At 44.0% G+C, this 23,056-nt stretch overlaps 1 protein-coding gene across 2 annotated transcripts in view; it reads left to right on the forward strand.

Annotated features, from left to right (window-relative positions):
- RAX2 (retina and anterior neural fold homeobox 2) overlaps window positions 1–12,087 on the forward strand; it is a 30,086-nt gene extending 17,999 nt beyond the window's left edge. For both annotated transcript variants that reach the window (XM_069216966.1, XM_069216965.1), the window contains 2 exons: window positions 4,785–5,026; window positions 8,867–12,087. In XM_069216966.1, the coding sequence (XP_069073067.1) occupies window positions 4,787–5,026; window positions 8,867–9,310 (684 nt within the window). In that variant the 5' untranslated portion in view covers window positions 4,785–4,786 and the 3' untranslated portion in view covers window positions 9,311–12,087. The remainder of the gene's footprint in view (window positions 1–4,784; window positions 5,027–8,866) is intronic.
- The last annotated feature ends 10,969 nt before the right edge of the window (window positions 12,088–23,056 follow it).

Raw genomic sequence — 23,056 nt, forward strand, 5'->3', positions numbered from 1 at the left:
AATGGCATAATGCAATTTATGTATTGGTATTTCAATAGTGCTGTGCAAACATCCTTGGGAATTAACGGAGCGCTGTACATAAGAATAGGGCAGAACAATAGGTTGGCCCTGGCAGTTGCAGTACTGAGCATCCGCAGTGGGCAGCAGTGAGTAGCGTATGTAGTGGGTAACATCGCAGTGTCTTCCTAAGAAAATCTTTCATCCTTGACACTTAATATCATTTTTCAAATTAGGCACTGTTCTTATGCTAATTTAGAGCCCTGTCCTCTCGAGGTTGTGGTGGAACAAGTTCTTGAGTCTCTCGGAATTAGATAGCTTTTTCTTTTGTAGAACTTGTTATATCTTCCATAAGCTTTTATATATATATATATATATATATATATATATCTCTATCTAACAAAAGAGGCTTGCGCTCAGCTAACCAGAACCTGCTCTGCATCCCTGTGATTAAAAAAAACAGAGCAGGGGGACCTTCTCTCTCTCGACCCTGAAACTCTAGAACCAACTACCTGATTACACTAGAGGTGCTACATCAGAGAATTCCTTCAAGAGCCTTTTAAAGACCCATCTATTCAGAGAGACCTAGTGATGGACAGTCTCTGGACAGTCTCGTCCTGCCCCTTATCATAACCGTGTCCTACTCTTACCCAGCGCCGGACGCTCTTTGTTGGAGCAGCTCTCTGCGCTATATAAGTCTTTCTTTCATTGATTGTGACTCGGATAATATGAGTTCAGGTGTTGGGTCGGCACCTCATGGGTCGCTCAGTCTTTTGTTGCCTATGAGCTTTACCAGGTGCATATGAATCCAAATTGTTTGCTGGTGGTGGATAGTGAATATTGCAGACTCGATAGCAGATTTCAGTCTGAACTGCTGATCAATTCATCTGTTTGTGTGGTCCTCTGTTGAATACACCATGGAAAATTCAAAGTATTTTTAGATAAAAAGCCAGGACTGACTGAAGGGGCCAAACAGGGTCTGGAGCCATGGACTGCAATAAGAAATACCAAATCCAAAATATTGGCAGTCACAATATCGTGACCATAATATTGAAAAGTTAAGTGCAGAGAGAGGTATAGATTTATCTAAGTACCACATCTAAATACCTTGAAATGTATGTATATCACCATGATATGTATATGTGGAGTAAGAAAAGTATACACATTTACTTTTTGATATTCTGCCCCTTGACAATCTGGTCACAATATTGTGACCAGTCAATGGTTTAGATTCGATATTGCCGGCCCTTACTGGGCCATCTGGTAATCCATGGCCGGACCAGGCTGTCCTGCTGGACTGTACACAATACCCAACGGGACATTAGATGTGGAGCTCTGGTTCTTCCTCATCCTAGCTCATTCCTCCCACATTTCATTTTAAAAGACCCCACAGATTTCCTCCTGGTTCAGAAGAGTCCTTCGCGTGATCCGGCCCGGGCCATCTGATCATGCTCTCCTCCGCAGAACGCAGCTGCAGGGATTAGGGATCGTGTTTTCTGTGTGGTTTATTTCAATGTTTGTGGATCTTGACAGATACAAATGCTGCTAATCCTTAAATACAGCGGGAAGATTTCAGCCTGTGGATAAAAAGCTTAGTGCGGGCAAGGATTCAGGTTAAAAATATGGGAAATGTGGCACCAGGTTGTTCAGAGAGGGGGGTGGTGGAGAGTGGGTCACCTCTTGAAGTGATCTGGGGTGGAAGCGTGCTAGCTGCAGCAGACCCCGGCGACTGACGGAGCCCCATTTGTCTCTGGGTACCCCATCTTCAAAGAGCCCTGATGGATGAATATCTCTGGGTGGCAAGTTAGCAACACGTTAGGGGGTTCCTAGACACTGCCAACGCACGGTGGGCAAAGCCAAGACATAGGAAGGGTGCACGTAGTTACATAAAACACAACTGATCACAAGAGGGTAACTGATTACCGCTGTGTCAGATGACGGAATATTGCATAAACCTCACTCTTGTTGCAAATAGGCCTAGGAAAAAGTGTAAATGATGCTGGTGTAATTTATATAATTTCGGGAATTCTGCAATATGCTTATTAAGCGAAATTCACGAAATAATGAGAACCATTTGTGGTTACATTTATCACAAACCTGCCACTCATAGGAAACATTTGTAGCAAACGCAAGTAAACACCAAAAAAGGGGCAGCATTTTTCTTGGACATTTGTTGGCGTGAAGTGCATCCGTCCTGGGGTCAAAAATTGACACAAGTGTACATTCTGCCGAAATTCACATAAATTCGCAAAAGCGAATTACACGAATTTCGCACATCTCTAGTTGCAAGGGAGCCATTGGCCACAAGGTGCACGGTGAACGGGGCTCTTCATCCTGGCAGGGTAGAAAAACACAACCTTAGAGAGCTGTAGGCCCCCAACCACAGACCTGCTGCACCACTGATAGCCGATTCCCTGATCATTCGGATCACTACATCGCAAGAGGAGTGACTGGAGTGGAGTGATGTGTATAGTTACCTTGAGTGAGTCACATGCACTAGACTTGCATGTTGATATTATCAATGAAATAATCAGGGCAGAGGGGAAGTAAAACCAATGTAAACTTGGCCATATGATTGACAGAGCAAAGATATGGAGGGCAAAACTAGGGCAGAGGAAAATCAAGGTAACAAAAAACTAGGACAAATAAACTAGTGGGAAGGAAAATGTTGGACAATGAAAACTGGGGTAGACTTACCAGTGCCAAGGAAACCTAAGGCTATCAATAAACGAAGAAAATGCAATGTCTGATCTCGAAAAACAGGGCATAAGCTGTCCTAATTAGATGAAGTGAAACTCACAGAACGGGAAAACTGTCCCAATTTAATAAAAGGAAAAACAGAAAACAAGAGTAACAGAAAAAACAGGGCAAATGAAAACTAAACAGGGGAAGTATGGTAACAGAAAACTAGACGAAAGGGTACCTAGGACAAAAAAGTAAGGCTAAAGACAACTAGGAAAAAGAAAAACTCGGACGAATGAAAATGAGTGTACAAGAAAAGTGGGGCAAAGAAAATTTTGAACAAACCGAAAACTAGGGTTAAAGCAAACTATGGTGAAGGTAAATGCCCAAAAGAAAGTAGAGCAAACGAAAAGTAGAGCAAATAAAAACTCAAAGAAAATTTAGAGTGGAAAAAAAAAAACAGGTCAAATGGAACAAGAAAAGAAAACCTGGGTAAAATAGAACTTGGGCAAAGGAAAACTAGAACAAACAGAAAATGAAGATAAAAGAAAACGAGTGCAAAAGGAAAATCAGCATAATGATTATGAAAATTCAGTGAAGGAAAAACTATGGTATTTGACAGCTCTCCTAAATTCAGTGAAGTGAAACCGAGTGCCCTGGAATGAACTCTCAATTCACTAAAAGGAAAAAGGAAAACTAGGACAAAGGACTATTAGGTTAAAATGAAGGGGAAAAAGAAAAATTAGAACAAAAAAAAACAAAAAAAAAAAAAAAAAAAAAAAAAAAAAGGTAAACTAGGTTAAAAAGATCAAGAGCCAACACAAACTAGGTCAAATGGAAACTAGGGTAGAAGAAAAATAGGATAAAAGAACAACAGCAAAAGCAAACGAGGACAAAAGAAACCTAGGGTACAATGAAGAGGCCAAAAGAAAATTAGGGAAAATCCAGGGCAAAGAAACAAAAGAAAATCAGGGTTGCACGAAACAGGGATATACGAAATTCAGGTGTTGGCTGTTGTTGTGATGACCACATATGGAATCTTTCTGATGTGATGAACATGTATGAAAACCTCACACAAGAATAAAGACACTGAACTTTAACTCTGTTTGGATTATATATTGATTCTCCGAAGACCAAGAACCTAACTGTACAGACTTATCTTATTTCATACGAGTGCCCTGGCCTTTTGAATTAATTTAGAAACGGATTCAGGGGCAGGGAAGGTTGTGACTTTTCCTGATGCCTTGATAGAGTTTGTAACAGGGGGAACCTTGATTACCTACAACTCATTCTTCTACCTGCAAAACACATGCCCCAAGTCACCACGTCATGGTGCCCAGTGCCAACTGGGGAGAGGGCAGAGTGCCACCCCTGCAGGTTCTGCTGCCCAGGAAGGACCCGCTCCGGTAACACTGGTCTCAGCAAAGCCAGCTGCGTCACACACACGTGTGTCACTCGCTTATTACGGCATTACTCTGAGAAGGCCGAATGAAATGCACAGGGTCTCTCTGAGGTGGGCACTAGAGGTGTCAGTAATGGAGAACAGAGACACATATGAATGAGAGAGAGAGGGTACAGACTCGTACAGATCTAGGTCAGAGAGACATCTGCGAGAGAGAACAGAGACTCATACATCTCAATGACAGAACAGAGACATGCAGAGCTATGTGGGTTAGACATGCAGATCTTACCAAGGAAGAAGAGACGCGCACAGATAGTTACAAGAATCTAGAGAGGCAGCAGAGACTCAAAGACCTCGGTAAGAGACACCTAAATGAGGGAGAACAGAGAGATACTGCTGGAGAGACTTGTGTGAGGGAGGCCAGAGGCACACACAGCTCTGTGAAGAAAGTGGAAACAAAAAAATTACACGAGAGAGAAAAGGACACACACACCCCTCTGTGAGGGGAGCAAAGACACAAATATCTTTGAGAGCGCAGAAGACACACATACCTATGAGGGAGATATACAAAGGGAGGGAGGGAGACATACAGGACCAAGTGAGTGAAGGGGGAGCCATGGAGCCATGTGAACATGTAAGTGCACATACAACACACATGATCAGCCTCCTTCCCGCTCCAATGTAACGTGTCCTTTCTCCCCAGACATGTTCTTAAGTAAGTGCGAAGGGGACCTGGGCGACCCCCGGAAGGGCATGGAAAGCGAGAACGGCGCGGACCCCCCGGAAGAAGAGCAGCCCAAGAAGAAGCACCGCCGGAACCGGACCACCTTCACCACCTACCAGCTGCACGAGCTGGAGCGCGCCTTCGAGAAGTCCCACTACCCGGACGTGTACAGCCGCGAGGAGCTGGCCATGAAGGTCAACCTGCCGGAGGTCCGGGTCCAGGTGAGCGCGTCCTTTCCGGCGAGGGCTTCTAGGCGCTACCGCCGCAGGTGCCTTCGAGCACCACAGAGCAAAAGAGATGAGGCCGTGCTCTAAAAAATATATATACCGCTAGAGCACTCTACTTTTCTCAGTTCGTTGATTGCACCATTTTAAAGACACTTTAATAACTGACTTACGGTGAGGCCGACTCGCAGATGTCATGGGAGCCACTCTTGATTATTTCACCTGGTAATGGTTTTCTTTGCATGCTGGGTTGCGTAGTACCAATATTATAATCAGGCCACAAAGACTACAAATCCCAGAATGCCAAGAAAAAAAAAGTTTGGGGTGTGTGTGCCTTGATAATACTTGAATACTTCTGAGGATTTTTATATTTCCCATTTCAAGTCTACTCCTTTGAGGGCCGCATTCGAATTTTCTGTAGGCTTAAAAAACACAGTAGACGGAAGCGAGCCTTCTTTGATTGTGAAAATTAGATTATTGTTTTCACTGGTTAGAACATTAATTGGAGGAACCACAAAGTCACTGGATTGGCCTCTGGTTGGCAGTGGCGCAGCCGATAGCAAAGGAAAGCAGCAATTTCACGGTGTCCCTTGTCCGAAATGTTCAGTGTTTCATGCATTTTAGATGATGTGGCTTTGCATTCTGGTACTGGTAGTTTCATTATTGCTTCTGTCCAGTAAACCTTCTGGGCTGCAGGTAGGCGAGTGCAGAGTAAGGTGATCCAGAACTACAAGGCCTGGCAATCGCCTCACCTCTCTGGATGTGCATGCAAAAATGCTCTTGTTAAAAATGTACACGTCTTAGCACATTTATCACTTATTTTTTTTTAAAAAGTTCCTCATTCTATAGGCACACTCAATGAAGATGTGTTATAAATGCTATATTCGATTTGTAGAGGAAATGTCACTGTCGTGGAGGACTGTGCTCAAAGTGGTTCTATTGTTGCTGTGGTGGACAAGTTCATGTTACAAATAGGAGCCCAGAAGGTCGCCTCCTAAGTTATCCGCTTAATTAAAATATCATCTAATTAACATATCACATAAGCTGCTATCTGGTCTCCGTGGGGCACAGGCAGAGCCTCAGGGTGCACAAAACCCGCTAATCCCCCTCCAAGGCATCCAATTACCAACACTTACGGGCCTGTATTAGCGTAATCGCCTGCTGGTGGTGCCAGGCCCAATAAGTGAGCTGCTAATTACATTAAAAAGCCTAATCATCCCCACTCCCAACTCCTGTACTTCAGGGGCGCGGAACCCACAGCTACATCAACAACCCACCTCTGCGGGGAGCAGATCCCAGGGGCAGCGATCAGGTCAGGCTTACCTGCACCAAACTGTTACTCCACTGACCTCCAGGAAGACACACTCTGCTTCACTGAAGAAGACTCCGCTAACCAGAGGACCCACTCACCTTCTGGTATACCAAGGCACACTCCGGATGTACCACCAGACCCTTGAATTTATGGAACTTCAGCTGTCGTACACCCTGTTCAAGCAGGACGCACAGAAACTAAGACCTACCAGGCCCTACTCAAGGTGTACCACCAGCCCCTAGGACCTACTGACCTTCAGCTGTCCTATGACCTGTTAAAGAAGGGCTCACTGAAAATCAGATGTACCAAGGCCTACTCAAGATGGGTTCACAGACTTTGACTCACTGAAGAGGAGGCCTATCCTGGTCTACTAAACATGGACTCACAGAGACTGAATTAACTTCAGATCCACCGTGGCCTGCTCCACATAGTGTCACTACCTAGGACTCACTGAAATCCAGATCTTCCAGGGCCTACTCAAGATGTACCACCAGCCCCTAGGACCTATTGAACTTCAGCTGTCCTATTACCTATTGAAGTAGGACTCATTGAAACAAGCTGGATTCAGAAACTTTAGGAAGACACAGAACTTCAGTTATATAATGGCACATTCAGCATGGACTCACTGATATTTCATGGGCTGTTCAACATGGACTCACAGGTCTTAGGACTCCATGCACTTCAGATCTACCAAGGTGAACTCAAGATGGATTCAGTGACCTGCTTAACATAAGCTTACTGGCCTAGGGCTGACTGAAATTCAGATCTACCAAGACCTATTTAAGATTGAATCAGAGACCCTGCCACTCACTGAACGTCAGATCTGCCAAGGCTGATTTAAGAAAGAGCCACATACCCAAGAAATCATTGAATTCCCCTTGCCTTTATGTTGTTATAGGAATGATAACTTTGTGAGAATGCTTTCTGTAATTTAACAGGTTTACAGGACTTTTTTCTGTTTTCCTTTGAGATTTTTCTTTTTTTGCTTGGTTGTGATTTTTTTTTTGTGGACAATTTGGAGATTGTCATTTTCTGCTTGTTTTATTAAGTTATTGCACAACGTTCCCTGCAGCCTTTCTGGCAAGCTCAGTGTTTTCTGACAAAAACTAACAGTAAAAAAATATAAATGCCAAGGCCTGCTAAATATGGACTAATTGACCCGCAGGACTCATTGACTTTCAGATCTACAACAGCTTACCCAAAATATTCTGACTGACTACCAGGTCTTCCAAGTCCTGCTGACGATTGGCTCTCTCACTTTAAGGTTCACCGGACTTTACATATACCATTGGTTACTGAAAATGGGCTGGCTAACCTCCAGGCCTGTCAGGCTCTGCTCATGATGTAGATGCAGTGATTTGTTGGTTCACTGATCTCTAGACCTGACAATCTATTCTCAAAATGGACACGCTCGCCGCCAAAACGTGGAACAAGCTTCCCACCCACCTGCGCCAGACCAAAGACCTCCTTACCTTCAGGAAACTTCTCAAGGCCTGGCTGTTCGAGCAGTAGCAGCACCTCCCATCCACCCCTTCCCCCTCCTCCCCTCCTCAGCGCCTTGAGACCCTCACGGGTGAGTAGTGCGCTTTACAAATTCCTGATTGATTGACACGCTTAGGATTCACTGACCTTCAAATCTTCCGGGCTGGCTCAATATATGTCCAAACACACAAAAGTGATAGAAGGAATACTTGCAACCAGTTTACGCTACTGGTAATCACTTGGGATAGCATTCCAACCCATAACTTTTCAGCCACTGTGCCACTTTAGACTGGGGCCTGACAGTAATGACATTGGAAAAATCCATCCTGAACTGCCAGGCAAGGCACCCTCCAGAAGGGATCATAAGGAACCCGACTGGCTTCGGCCTGGTTATGTCTCATGTCTCTATAAATGTATTACCACACTTTGCCTTTGGCCTAGTTTCCTGCCTGGTCTGTGCATAGAAGCCTTGGCCATGTAGCTCCTTTGGTTACACATTTATTCCTAGGATCTTTGCTTCTAAGGGGACTAAGGTAAAGATGGTTTGGCCTTCATGCTGGTAGTTGGGCCTTACTTTGTAAGAAAGGTTTGATAGTGTTAATATTAGGACTATTGGCATCTGTTATGAATGTTGGACAAAAATGTTTATCAAACCAGTTCACAAATCACATTTCAATTCCGACAAAGATTTAAACGGTTGAGACAGCGATCTTTACCATCATACATTGCAATGAGCTCAAACTTCAGACAAGTTGTGAAAACTAAATTACGATTGGTTGGTCGAAACAGGAAATGTTCTTGTGGTCCTAATTACAAAATGCAGGGGGCGTTGTGGTGAACAGGGAAGCCCACTTCTACTCTAGGTAGTATCAGGGAATACATGAAAGGGGTAAAACATTTCTTTAAAAAAAGGTGAAAATATACAAATTCTAATGTGTGACACAGTGAAGATGCGAAGGACTAAAGGAATATTATCTTGATGTCAGATGTGGGGGTGTGTTTGTCCAGAGGCAACTCATTTTACGCATCTGTTCCTTTCTCAGGTATGGTTTCAGAACAGAAGAGCCAAGTGGAGGAGGCAGGAGAAGATGGAAGCTTCGACGATGAAGATCCATGATACACCAATGCTCTCCTTCAACCGACCACCGATGGCTGGCAACATGGGGCCCATGAACAACTCCTTGCCCATGGACCCTTGGATGACATCACCCATGTCTGCGGCCACCACCGTTCACAGCATGTCCAGCTTCATGGGGCCAGCGCAAGGCCTACAGCCCAACTACACTGGTCACTCGTTCCTCAACACGCCACCTCCTATGGCGCCATCTATGCAACCCATGGCCAACACCCCATACCAGTGTGCCACCAGCTACATGGACAAGTACCCACTGGAGGACCTGGACCAGAGGAGCTCCAGCATCGCCTCCTTAAGGATGAAGGCCAAGGAACACATCCAAATCATTGACAAGACATGGCAGCCCATTTAAGGATAGAGTGATTCTCAAACTCTCAATAATGTCAGGTTGGAACAGCCTCCTCGTCCTCTGGTTCACAGATCCCTTACCTCAAGGAGCTTGGTGGGAAAAAGCTCTCCGCTGGGAACCAATGAAGACAAAATGGCCACATGACCCTCAAAATGCCCGGAGCACCTTGAGAAAAAGAGATGGCCGAGCGAGATGGCCACCGAATGTCGGCATGGTTTCAGCTCATGTTGCAGGGACTGTTTAGACATGGCAAAAAATATATTTTCAGAACCGGATCGTGATCCACGGTGTGGATTAAAAAATGAACACATGTACAGTTTTTGAATTGTTTGGAGCTACAGCGCCCACTGTTCAGCACATGCAGTCACACAAGCTGTCTACACCCCTGTACCCAGCTCTGCTCATAAAGAGGGGTGTAATGAAAAACCAAAGCCAGACATTGTAGTAAAAAACATGCAATCATTTGGTTAGGATCAAATACAGGTATTGAGCACTATTACTGTGCTATATGAGGCTATTAATATGGTATTAAAAAAGGAACATCAACTTATTGTTTTCCTCCCGTTTCCCAAAGACCCTCCACTCACTCAGGCATTTCACCCCTAAAGCTCATTACTCTGTGGATTTTGCCCCTCAGGCAAGGATGCTAAGAAACTGGAAAGAAAATTGATATTGCAAGGGTATAGTGTAAAGAAAAGTTCTCTTAAACATATTCGTCTCAAATTTTAATTCCCAGATTTTTTTTACAGTACTTTCCATGACACCTTACATTTTAATACTGAATTATATGCATCAAGAAACATTTTACCAAAAGATATATTTTTTTATAATTGCACAACACGGAGATTTGATAACTAAACTTGTAAAAAGTTAAGACATTTATAAAATCTGTGATAACATTTCATTACATTTTAAAAACGAAATAGAAAATTAAAAAAATAGCAATTTTACACAGGAAAATATTTCTAACAGTGTTAATAAGTGTAAAATATGCTGTTTAAAAAGTGATATGCATTAGAAGGGATCCTTCCAGATTTGTCATGATGAATGAACACATCAGGGTGTGGCGGTCCAGAGGGTATCACCCGCTAACCAAGGTTAGTGGAGAGAAAAAGTTTTGAGAGGGCAAGGGTTCTCCGCCACCGTCCTTGGCGATGTACCCAGAGCTAAGAGAAACCATTTGTATTAAACCCAGAATACACTAAAAAACTGTATTAAATAAAACAAATGTTACGGGGAGGCTGAACTTTTATTAAAATATATATAGATATATTTAAGGCTCAAAACAATGGAATACAGAGAGAACAAAGTAATTCTAAATATGGTTCTGGAAAGTACATTTTAGTAAGTTTATGAATGATTTTTAAAAATAAGATTCTTGGTTGCATCTCTTCTGTACTGTGATTTGGGAGGAGTGACTTCCAGATTATTCACTCGTACTACACACTCATTCATGGAAACAATCAAATCCTGTCCTAGACATTATTATATAGACCCAATTTACTCCAGAAACTCAGGAGTTAGCAGTGGCCTGGGAACCTCTCAGTTATATTGACCTTATGCATTATTTTCCAATCTGATATTCTTCTTGTTTTACACTTGTTACCAGGAACAATAGGACTTTTCTGTAAATGAAACAAACGCATGCAAAACCTTAAGAGAGATCTGAGTTCCAAGCTACAAATCACTCCCAGAACTCCAGTGCTCTGTGTTCCCATCCATTTCCAGGTCAGATTTAGGCCTGTTTTACAGCACAAACAAGTAATATTACCTCCATGCAAGGCTTCTGGTTGCATTCAAACATAGAATGCAGTATACAAGACATCTCCACAAAGCATGTAGGTGTGCTGGATTTTCAGAGTAACTATTGACTATGTAAGTGATTTGCATTTAGCCTAATTGAGTGTATTTGTGTGTGTTATGAATAACCTGAAAATCTGGTATGGATTTGTCCCTCAAGGACTGGCCTTGGTCACCTCTGTCTTGTGAAGAGCTGAGATGTACCATATCACCATGTCATCTCTGGAGAGGAATGCCATGTTAAATGTCACTGTTCAGATGGCCAGTGCCACACTGCACAATGGTAAAAATGGTGGCAAATGGCTAAGGCTTTTTAGCATTGCAGTGGGTCTGAAATAAGTGTAAATTGCACTTGTACTTGGTAATAACAACAGCTATAACTTGATGTTAATAGAGAGACCCAACACAGGAATATGGTGTAATAACATGCACAAAATGGGCTTATGGTATGCATCATTTAAAACTTTCCAGGCACATTTTGCACATAGTAGCTTTAGCAGTTTAATTAAAATTTCGCCCAGGCATATACCAACCAGAATGACAATGATCCGTTATTGCGTGAGTATTAAAACTTGTATATAATGGCCCTACGAGTCTTGCGGGCCCCCTCCCCAGTGAGCACCCCCCTAATGGTCTGCTATCCTCTTGGTATGTGATAGACTATGTCCCAGAATCCTTTTCAAGTAAAGCGCAGCCTCTGTGGGGCAGTACGTCACTAACCCACGTGCTCCCCATCCTTTCTCAAGAGTTTACGTCAGGGCTGTAGGTACCCGATGGAGGTGGCATCCTCGTGGGATGGATGGCGGGAGGACCACCTGCTTACGACCTGAAGCCATGTGTGCAGAAGGTTCGTGAAAGCCTGAAGGGCAAGTGTTTCAATTTTTTGGGGTATGTGCTGAGACGCATGTGCTCCCCCATGCATCAAAATGAATATAAATGAGAAAATGACATTGTTCTGTGAATAAATAAATTAAACAATTTGTTAGAGAGTGCCTTCGGGTCTTCATTTGCAGCATTTCCACCCCTGTTACCATGTGACCATTCACCAACTCTATTCCTCCTCACTTGTCACAGACATTCGTGTATGTGTGTATATGGTATTTCTATAGCGTGAACCTAATCAAAAGGCAGCGGAGTGATACGGATGGTGCAAGGACTTTTGGGGATGTATCGTAACAGCTTGAGCTGCAGACTTCGGAGCTGGGGGAACCAGGTTCAAGTCTCAGCATCGGCTCAGCATCCTGTAATTCTGGGCAAATCACTTAATCTCCCCGTGCCCGATCAGCGCCTTGAGAACCTCACGGGTGACTTGCTGTGCTTTACAAATTCTGGATTTATTATTTACTTTTGTCACATTTTTATGCCTTCTGTCCCCAGCATTGGGCACCTTTTGTTGCTTGTGGGCTATCTGGTTCACTGGGCTAGTGGCCATATAGACACTCGCCTAATATGGCCTTTTGTAGAACTCATGCAGGTCATTTTTTATCCCCTTCCCACTTCACACCACACGTTCCTTTCCTGACCTCCAGTCGACTCCCCCACCTCCTCTTCTCCCCATTGGCAGCCCATGGTCCCACCCCTTGTGCCATGTTTCTCTTTTGGTCCAACATTCCCTGGTTCTGTGATTCATGCACATTGACTTGAATAAGGGCCAGCAACTCTGCCCATCATCCTAGTCCCTGTTGCTATGACACCACAGGCCAAGACTTTGCTACATCTATAGCTAAGTGACTCCTGACCTCTCTGCCTCCAAGTTCATCCCCTTCCTGGTAAACACTCTGCCCTCCCCCACTGCAAGCCTACTGTGAATGCACCGCCTTCCGCAGGGACCGTGGGCCACAAATGGGACGCATTCCTTGTACCCTGCCATAATGGCACTAATGTGAGCTGGCAGCTCTCTGGGCCTTGGCGTGAGGGGCTCAGACAGGGGAAGCGGGCACAAGCGAGTTCCACGCCTGGAGACCGCGAGCTTCACCGGTCTTCATGCTCTGTGACCACTTGTTCCCCTTGGTCCTTGTACGCACCCCACACTTCCCTTGCCTTTCTCAGGTCTTCACCCTTTCCTAAGATTCCATCACGCATTTTGCTCTGCTTTAGCTCATGGGACGAATATATTTCTGGATCCATGAGGACGCACAGGATTTTCCAGGACAGTTCTAGTTATTTCAAGGACTGCCCCGGCGTCCAGACAGTTTCTGCTACAACAAATATATATTATGTTTTTTGAGAAAGGAGTGGGTGCCCGCGCACATTATTCAGTGTTCTGCAGGCTCACATTCCAACCAGTCCTCCCGTCACATCATGATCACATGAGTCGCCTGGTGTGCAACTTCGCCGCATTCAAGCAGCGCAGCAGGGGTTAATGAGGGGTGAATCAGGGCTACAGAGCCCATAAGCCAAGGCCAAGCTCACCAGCAGCCTGACCCTGGAGCTGTTCACAGCAAGAGGAGGGAATGTCTAATTTTGATCAAATTATATATGTGTGTATATATATATATATATATATATATATTTATGACTTACTTGGGTATGGTTCACCACCAGTTGCAGCCGCACCACAGCGTCCGGACATCATTTCTTATCAGTCATGCACAGCCGGATCTTTTAACTTTCTTTCAATGCTACTCAAGCTCCTTGAAACTACAGGAAGTCAACGCGTTTCGGCTTACGCCATCAATATATATTCGTATGTATGTAAACACGAGGGGGGTATGTGGTGGGATAGCAACTGTGATTGCAACCTGCTGAATCTACCTGTGAGGTTGACAAAATGGCACCCACCTAATTAGCATAATTCTGAGGCGGGGCTGCAGGTCAGTGCTCCATGGGGTGTGGCTTGATTCTCCATGTTGATGATTTGTTGCGGCACCTAGGGGTCGTAGGCAGTTGTTGTGCGGACAAGAGTGGTTGAAATGCTGGGAAAAGTAGATGGTGGGTGCAATGAGTAGCCAAGGGTACTGGATGGCAGAAGCTGGCGCATGTGCAGTGAAGAGTGCCAAGGGCATGGAACAGTGGGAGTTGATGGTGAAACATTATCTGCATCATAGATTTTATCACTTTTACGGACTAGCAAGAAAGCGGCCCTCGCTAAGCCGGCACCAGGGCACGATAAAGCAAGTTGGCTTTAAACAAGGTGGCACCAAGCACTGTAAAAGTTTACTGCCAAGGTATGTAAAAGCTAGCATCAATGCGCTGTAAAATAGCAGAGATATATAAAAGGGGGTACCAACAAAGACAGTGCTATATAGGACACTGATAAAGCAGGCGCCAAGGCACTTTAAAAGGGCGGCATGAAGGCACATACCATAGGCACTACATAGGGGGGTCTGAGGTCTCTGTAAAAGTGGATATATCACTCCATTTGAAAAGGGGCTACCAAGGCACTGTAAAAGGAGACATTGCAAAAAGACGGGGGAATGGTGTGAAGACTTCATGCGCTGTAAAACAAGCACTGGCAAACTTATCAGTCTGGCAATGTTTGTTTTTTGTTGAATCATATGCCACAAAACGTTTAAAAAATGAAACTGCCTAAACGTAGCTGTTGAATGCGTGCAATAAAAAATATGCATTAAATAAATAACCATTAGCTATACCAGTCGGGGTGATTCATAGGTTTACTTAGAACAGGTATAGATACTCATACTTTTAATGAACATCACAGGGATATATTATTCTTATTGGTGTAGAAAAAAAGTGCTCTTTGAATTACTGTAACCTGATTACCAAGTGTAAACACACAAGGATGATTCAAAACAATTATAAAAAAAATATATATGAAAAGATCAAGAGTGGATATAAAATATTTTGGCAAAGAAGACTTGGCCCTGGGAGTGAAGCACATTTTGTGTGGATGTGCACGTGATCATGCGCACGCTGTCACTCACAATGCCAAAGAGCCATTGGCTGAAGAGGGCGGACCCACTTCCCCATGCTGAATGTTGTGGTGAGTGGAAGAAAAATGTGAATGACAGTTGAATGAATGGACGAGGAGGGCAGACTCAAAGCCCCTGTATGTACATAAATAGGTTAGTGTTTGTTTTTAGGGAGTTTCTTTATCCCCATGATGCAACAAAACAGCTTGGTATTACTGGAGAGGAGTGTGAGTAAGAGGTTAAAAGTTGTGGGCAGTACCTCTGGAGAGCAGTGACGAATAAGAGGCTAGGAGGCGTGGGCAGTATTATTGGAGCAGAGTGGATAATAAGGCCCATATTTATACTTTTTTAGTGCTGCATTTGCGCCGCTTTTTGATGCAAAAGCGGCGCAAACTTACAAAATACAATTGTATTTTGTAAGTTTGCGCCGCTTTTGCATCAAAAAGCGGCGCAAATGCGGCACTAAAAAAGTATAAATATGGGCCTAAGAGTTTAAGAGGCATGGGCAGTATCTCTGGAGAAGAGTGCTGAATAAGAGGTTAAGACCATGGGCACACAGGGCTTAATTTGAGCCCGTGGTTTCCGGTGCTCGGCACTGGCCCTTAATTGTCAACACTGGCGCTTGTGACAGTCTGCCACAAGGTGTCACTGTCTGGATACTTTAGAAATGACCAAACCAACAGTTATTCATTTTTAATGTGTATTGAATTAATAACTATCACCTGCCGCTCAAGCCATTATTTTTTGGGAGGCCCAGAAAAGTCTGAAATGTGACACTTGTAGGAGTGTGATGGTTAGCAGTTGTGTTGTTACTATCACTAGCAGCTCTGTAAACTGTGATCAAGACCGAGAGGTTGAAACGCGTTGGTGTCCTTTTGCACTTCTCTGGATAAAAGCAATAAACCTCTCCTGGAGTGCAACAAATCAATTGTTTGACAAATGTTGGTGTTGGATATATATATATATATATTTTTAATACAAAATAAGCACTGATGGGCAGTATCTCTGGAGAATAAGAGTTTAAGGGGCATGGGCAGCATCACTGGAGAAGAGTGGTGAATAAGAGTTTAAGGGGCATGGGCAGCATCACTGGAGAAGAGTGGTGAATAAGAGTTCAAGGGGCATGGGCAGTATTGCTGGAGAAGAGTGGTGAATAAGAGTTTAAGGGGCATGGGCAGTATTACTGGAGAAGAGTAGTAAATAAGAGTTTAAGGGGAATGGGCAGTATGACTGGAGAAGAGTGGTAAATAAGAGTTTAAGGGGAATGGGCAGTATGAATGGAGAAGAGTGGTGAATAAGAGGCGAAGAGATGTGGGCAGCATCACTGGAGAAGGCAGAAGGCTAGGAATGTAGTGTGTGTGCAGTATTACTGAAGGATAGAGCTGGAGAATGTATTGGGGGTGTAAGAGGTACCTTTGGACATGGGTGGGATGAACTGAAGGACCACGTGGGGTCAGTACTGTTGAAGATATGAGGTGTAGTGAGTGGAAGGAATGAGCGAGGTGTTGGGCAGGAGTTTACGAGGTGTGGGCATTAGGACATCATAAGGGATGTGAGGTGCAGTAGTGTGTGAAGTGGAAATGTGAATATCCTATAATACGCGAGGTGTGGCGCACGAATGGGTAGAAGGTGTGGGATGGAGGGTGTCCTCCTAGATGGTAGGCATAACAAAGGGAAAGGGAAAAAGAGTGGGTAGATTACCCTGGGAGATGGGAGGTGTGGTGGAGGGAAAGGCAGAAGGAGGGAGAATGGGGCGGTAGATGGGAGGTGGGGTGAATGTGAGGGTAGGAGGTATGGGTAGAGGGGGATGTGTGGGGAATGGGAGGGGTGTGGGTGGATGGGAGGTGTGGGGAATGGGGCGGTAGATGGGAGATCTGGGGAATGGGGGGTAGCTGGGAAGTGTGGTGAATGGGAGGGTAGATAGGAGGTGTGGGTAGATGGGAGGTGTGGTGAATGGGATGGGAGTGGGTGTGGGTGGATGGGAGGTGTGGGGAATGGGGCGGTAGATGGGAGGTGTGGGGAATGGGGGGGTAGATGGGAAGTGTGGTGAATGGGAGGGGAGTGGGTGTGAGTACATGGGAGGTGTGGTGAATGGGGCGGTAGATGGGAGGTGTGGTGAATGGGGCGGTAGATGGGAAGTGTGGGTGGGTGATGGGGTGTATGGGAGGTTACGAGATGTGGTAAGGCCCCCGGAAGAAGTGATGGATGGAGACCGGAGTATGTCACTGTTTTTAGAACATGGGATCTACGGAGGAGTGCTTGATATACCTCAAGGGATGAACTATGGGGCGGTGAGGTCACATTTTGCAAGAAAGAAAGTTTGCACAGGAGAGTGTCTCCGGCAGCGGGGAGGGGGTCCCCTAACCGCCGCCACCAGCGCAGGCTTCATCCTCCGAAAGGAATACACCCCCCACCACCCCTCAGCCGCACGCGCCCCGGTCGCCATCTTTGGAATAATTATTGAAAGGCCGGGCCTGTCAGACACCCCCTCAAGACCGCTGAACCCCGAACCCCCACTCCCCGCCAAGAAGAGAGACAGGAGACAGATGCTGCACGACAGGCCTGAGGGGCGCGAGGAGGAGGCGCAGGAGACCCCCGATCTCCGGAGACCCCTGACCGGGCGCATGTCCCGGGGCGGCCAGGCGTGGGATGCGGGGGGACAAGGACACAAGGGAGGGGGGGGGGGGGGGGGGGGGGAGTGCATCCAACCGAGAGCCACCAGCACACGCAGGGTGGAGGGGCCCCAGGCGGCAGCGCCTTGAATGCACCAAACTGAGGTACCAGGACAGGCCCAGTGTGGGAGATCACACATCTCACCAGACTGAGATACCAGTAGCTGTGACAGGCTCAGTGCGGGAGATCACACATTTCCTCTGACTGAGGTACCAGCAGACATGACAGGGCCAGAGTGGGAGATAACACATCTCCACTGACCGAGATACCAGTAGCCGTGACAGGCCCACTCTGGGAGAGCACACATCCCTTCTGACTGAGCTACCAGCACCAAGACAGACCCAGTGTAGGAGATCACACATCTCATCTGAATGAGATACCAGTAGCTGTGACAGGCTCAGCGCGGGAGATCACACATTTCCTCTGACTGAGGTACCAGCAGACGTGACAGGGCAAGAGAGGGAGATTACACATCTCCACTGACTGAGATACCAGTAGCCGTGACAGGCCCAGTCTGGGAGAGCACACGTCCCTTCTGACTGACCTCCCAGCACCAAGACAGGCCCAGTCTGGGAGAGCACACGTCCCTTCTGACTGACCTCCCAGCACCAAGACAGGCCCAGTGTAGGAGATCACACATCTCCTCTGAGATTCCAGTAGCAGTGACAGGCCCAGTCTGGGAGATCACACAACTCTTCTGACTGAGATACCAGTAGCTGTGACAGGCTCAGTGTGGGAGATCACACATTTCCTCTGACTGAGATACCAGTAGCTGTGACAGGCTCAGTGTGGGAGATCACACATTTCCTCTGACTGAGGTACCAGCAGACATGAAAGGCCCAGTGTGGGAGATTACACATCCCCTCTGGCTGAGATACCTGTAGATGTGCCAGGGCTGGTGTGGGAGATTACATATCCCCTCTGACTGAGATACCAGTAGATGTGCCAGGGCTAGTCTGTGAAATGACACATTTTATTTACCCGGGATACCTTCAACTGTGGCAGGCGCAATCGCGGAGACGTCAGATCTCATCTCTCTCATCAACCTCAACCACTAGTAATCACTAATGGCCGCATTCCATTCCATTGTATTTTATCTCAACTATGTCAACACAAACTCGGACTAATATTCGGACCAGTCACTCGGCCATGGGATTCGTGGGTATCACAATAATGGCCAGTTCACAAACTGCATGTTGTAGTATTTAAAGGAGTTGCACAATATTACTTCATACTTCCTACAAAATGCAATTCTCAAACATGAGTGTAAATCTCCACCTCTCCTGCCTTTTGTATGGGGAGATCTCTACTTAGTTGTAGATGTAGGAGGGGCCAGGGCCAGGCTCAGGGATGGGGAAAGCGGGGAATATCCGCTATAAAAGAGGAATGGTTTAGCAAAAAAAAATAAGGTTTTAAGATAGGGCAACACAGAGGCAGGGATTTACAAAAACACACCATAGGAAATAAGCTTAAACTACTTCGAATTTTATATATATATATATGTATATATATAAATATAAATATATATATATATATATACACACAAACACACAGAGAGAGGGACAGGGAGGAAGAAAGAGAGAGAGAGATTTAATTATTAAACTTACTAATAAAGAATATAATAATACACTTAATTTACACATTAAATTAAACTTATGAAAAAAACAAAGAGCAAACAATTTAAATTTAATCAACACAATGTTTAATAAACTTTATTATGTCTTACAAATAAAATGGCATTGCGGGTGGGATTATTTGAAAATTAAATATATTTATGTCATATATAATACACATTTAATTTACGTTAATGCACTGGAACATTTTATTCCAATAGTTCTACGTTAAGAAATATTTTACATTTGTATTTTATATTTTAACATTTGAAAGTTTTTTTTTTTTTTTAAAGAATGCACATTTAATAATTTCCCCTATAACTTCCCACAGAGAGCTCCATCGTGGTGGTGCAGAGCTCCACATATGTGTGAAACGATACTAGCAGTAACTTTACAGTGGTAAAATTACTTTTAGATGTCTCCACCCCCTGGTTTCAGGAGGTGGAGAAGTGTAAGACTACATTTAGGTGTAAATCATTCTTTTCCAGGGAGTGCAACTTAACTGGATTCTTACCACTGTCAAATTTATTTATTAAGATTTTTTGTTGAGCGCTACATGTATTTATTTGCCACTTATTTGCTAGATGTACATGTGTTTTCACAGAAAATTCTCACCCAGGCAACCAGAAGCTATTGGCTACCCATACTTCTGATGCTATTGGCTGCCGAGCCTGAGACGCTTTTGGCCCGCCCCCTCCAAGTGACAATGGCACAGTGATTGGAGCACCAGCAATCCTCAGATGTCCAGACTCACCTCACTGGCTCCTTTATTTTTAATACTTTAGTTCAACATACCTTTAGTTCGAGCTGCCTTTACACTTCTCACCTATCATTGACATTTAATTTATATTTGCTTTGACCACTCTCTTTAACCCTAAATTTTGCCATAATGCTAATCATTCCCTTAATCGTAAAACTGAATTACATTATATTTTATTGAGGCTAATAAAGCAACCCCAAATGAAGTACAAGTTTTATTTTATGAATAAAAATTATAAGTAAGTTTAGTCTGACCGGCCAGAACCAAAACTCACACTAAAATAGATTAATTTAATTGGCTTTATTGGAATAAACACTCACTTTAAATTTAATGCTATATGTTTTAGACAATTTAAGCACATTCACAAAGGAATTACCTTATTTTAATCCTACTCGTAAACTGAACAATTTAATTAAATCTAAAATCAAATTAATGTATTTGCACCAAATGAATTATATTAAATTAAAATAATTATAAACATTAGTCTAACCATTATTCTAACTCCATTTGCCTATTTTATTACATATACATGCTTTTAATTTAATTGCATTCACTTATTTTCATACCAACACATTAGTCTAACACTAACATCAACCAAAAAACTTAAATGATTTTATAAAAATATTTTCAGTAACGTACAGCAATGTTAACCATCAATTTGACAATGGTACATTAATACAAATCATTACAAAAATAATATACTGTAGCATAAAAGGTCGAAAAAACAGTACACTTCCTGTTTCCTGTTTCTGTGCCTGACATGGTAATCTTACAAAGTAAAGGTGGTCCCGAAATAACAGCAGAGAAGTAAACGTCAGACGAATTAAAGGCGGGAACAGAAAGTTTGGACAACTCCCAGTATACCTCAATTGAGCTGGAACACTTACATAACTTGTCACTCACCTGTTAAAGGGCTGTTGGAGAACGTCAATGAAATCCTTAAAGACTAATTAAACGCATAATCAATGCGCTTCTCTGGAAGACCCGCTTGATGGGACAGTCTTAAATTAACAACCTCAGTTGGGAGTCGCGCTCCAGAGCGCCAGTAACGAGGAACCGACCAGCGGAAGTAATCTGGTTTGATGAAGGGACTCGGAGACTCGAGGAAGGAGCTGAGCTGGTCTTTCCACAAGATGTAATTGACGGGATCGGCTAGCTTGGCGCCAGCTTTAAGCGCTGTCAGGGGTGACTGGGGCGACAGCGCTGTTCCTGGCAATCCCAACCCAACACTTGTTTTTTTTATTTAAAAAAAAAACTAAAATCTTACCATAACATTTGAGGAAGATGTCCCAAACCCTGTTCGATCACTCCGGATTTATAAAGCGCATCAAATCACCTGTGAGGGTGTCAAGGCTATTATTGCGATGCATCTGGCTTGCTGTGTGTGTGTGTGTGCCAATGCTGGGGTGAGTTGCAAATAATGCCTATATCAACAATCAATGTCGGCTAGAAAACAGCTGGAGATGGCGCACAGAACCTATGCAGCTCGTGGTAGGGTTATTCCTTAAACACTGAGGCCTAGATTTACTAAGGGTTGCTCAGGGGCTCGTGCACTGCACCTGTTTATTTTTTAAGGGTAGGAAAATCAACATAATGCTTTTCATATCATTGTGCCATGTAATAGGCTTGCAAAACATTAGTAAATAACCAACTTAATCTTATTAAAAATCTCTTCAGTTACATGTTGGCACATGTGCTTTGATTACATCATGCATGCGTTTTACAAAAAAAGAACTGAATAGTGTGACAAGTTCCTTTGGCCCGAAATTACATCCTGGGAAAAAAGGAGATTTTCAGCAAACTCGTAAATAAGGCCCAGTGTTTGAAATTGTAATAAATGAAAACAAATAAACCTGATGCCTCAAGCCAACCACAGCACATATTCAGTTGCGTCCCGCTATTTTGTATTTTAATGTATATACGAACTTATAGATGGGGTACAAAAACGTAGGTGCCGGAAGGCATGATCCACGTCAGATTTCCAGGCTAACTCCCAAAGACACTTACACACAATGGGGCCTATTCACTAAGGTACATTCTGGTATCAACAAATGCTTATGACCAAATTTACCCTAGTTATTTCTGTCTGGAATTCCGAAAGGGATTGTATGCCAGAAGGTTCTGTGGGTGCTTACATACGTAAATTAGACTTTTTACCACATACGCAGTCCCTGACAAAGCACAGTGCCAGGGGAATTATGACCACTTTATTCCATCCCCTTCTGATGGCTGGGTCACGTGACCATCCTAAGAATGCACTTGGAAACCTGGGCCTAGTCCAGCAATCCATGCATATTCCAGGGAATATTGCGAATTTAGGAAATGAGTAAACCTGATTTCACTCGAATGCGTAAATCTGTGGGTGCACATTTGCTATTTTGTTGTAAATCAGGCTAATGAATCTGAATAAATTATTTACATCAATGATCTGCAAGCTTTTCAGTACCGTGATACGCACTCACAGGTGTTCTCTTCTTGAAAGGAAAAAATTATTTTCTACCAACCCAAACCGTTCCTCTTCACTACTTCAAAGACAAAAAACACAGCTATTCCCCTAAGCTGTGTAAATGTCCCCTCGTCTGTCCTCCCAGGTCTTCCTACACACAAGGTCGCATCATTATTGTTCCCCTCTAACAGAACAGCAGCATTCACTAACAAGCATTGGCAAAGCCAACCGTTCTGTCTTTTGTTAGGGGGAGTATTTTGTTATGTTTAATGGTCTGCACGTGGTCCCCCCAAAGCACTAGAAAGAAACACCCCATAATGAAGCAACATCTTGGCTACAACAGTGGGAGTGGGGTTCCTTTGCTGAACAGACGCATCAGCAAACGTAAGATAAACCCTCAAGTAGGAGCATCATGAAAAGGAATCAGAAGGTTATCTTTGTGACGTAAGCTGACAACTTAAAAGGCAGACACATCGAAGTGTTGCATGGTAGATACTTTTTACAGAAGGTCAGTGAACCATAAACCCAACAACATGTTATCAAGAAACCCTAATAATACAAATGAATGTGCAAGAGTCATTGGTG

This window comes from Pleurodeles waltl, chromosome 12, assembly GCF_031143425.1.
Source record: "Pleurodeles waltl isolate 20211129_DDA chromosome 12, aPleWal1.hap1.20221129, whole genome shotgun sequence".
In the NCBI taxonomy this organism is placed as follows: Eukaryota; Metazoa; Chordata; class Amphibia; order Caudata; family Salamandridae; genus Pleurodeles; species Pleurodeles waltl.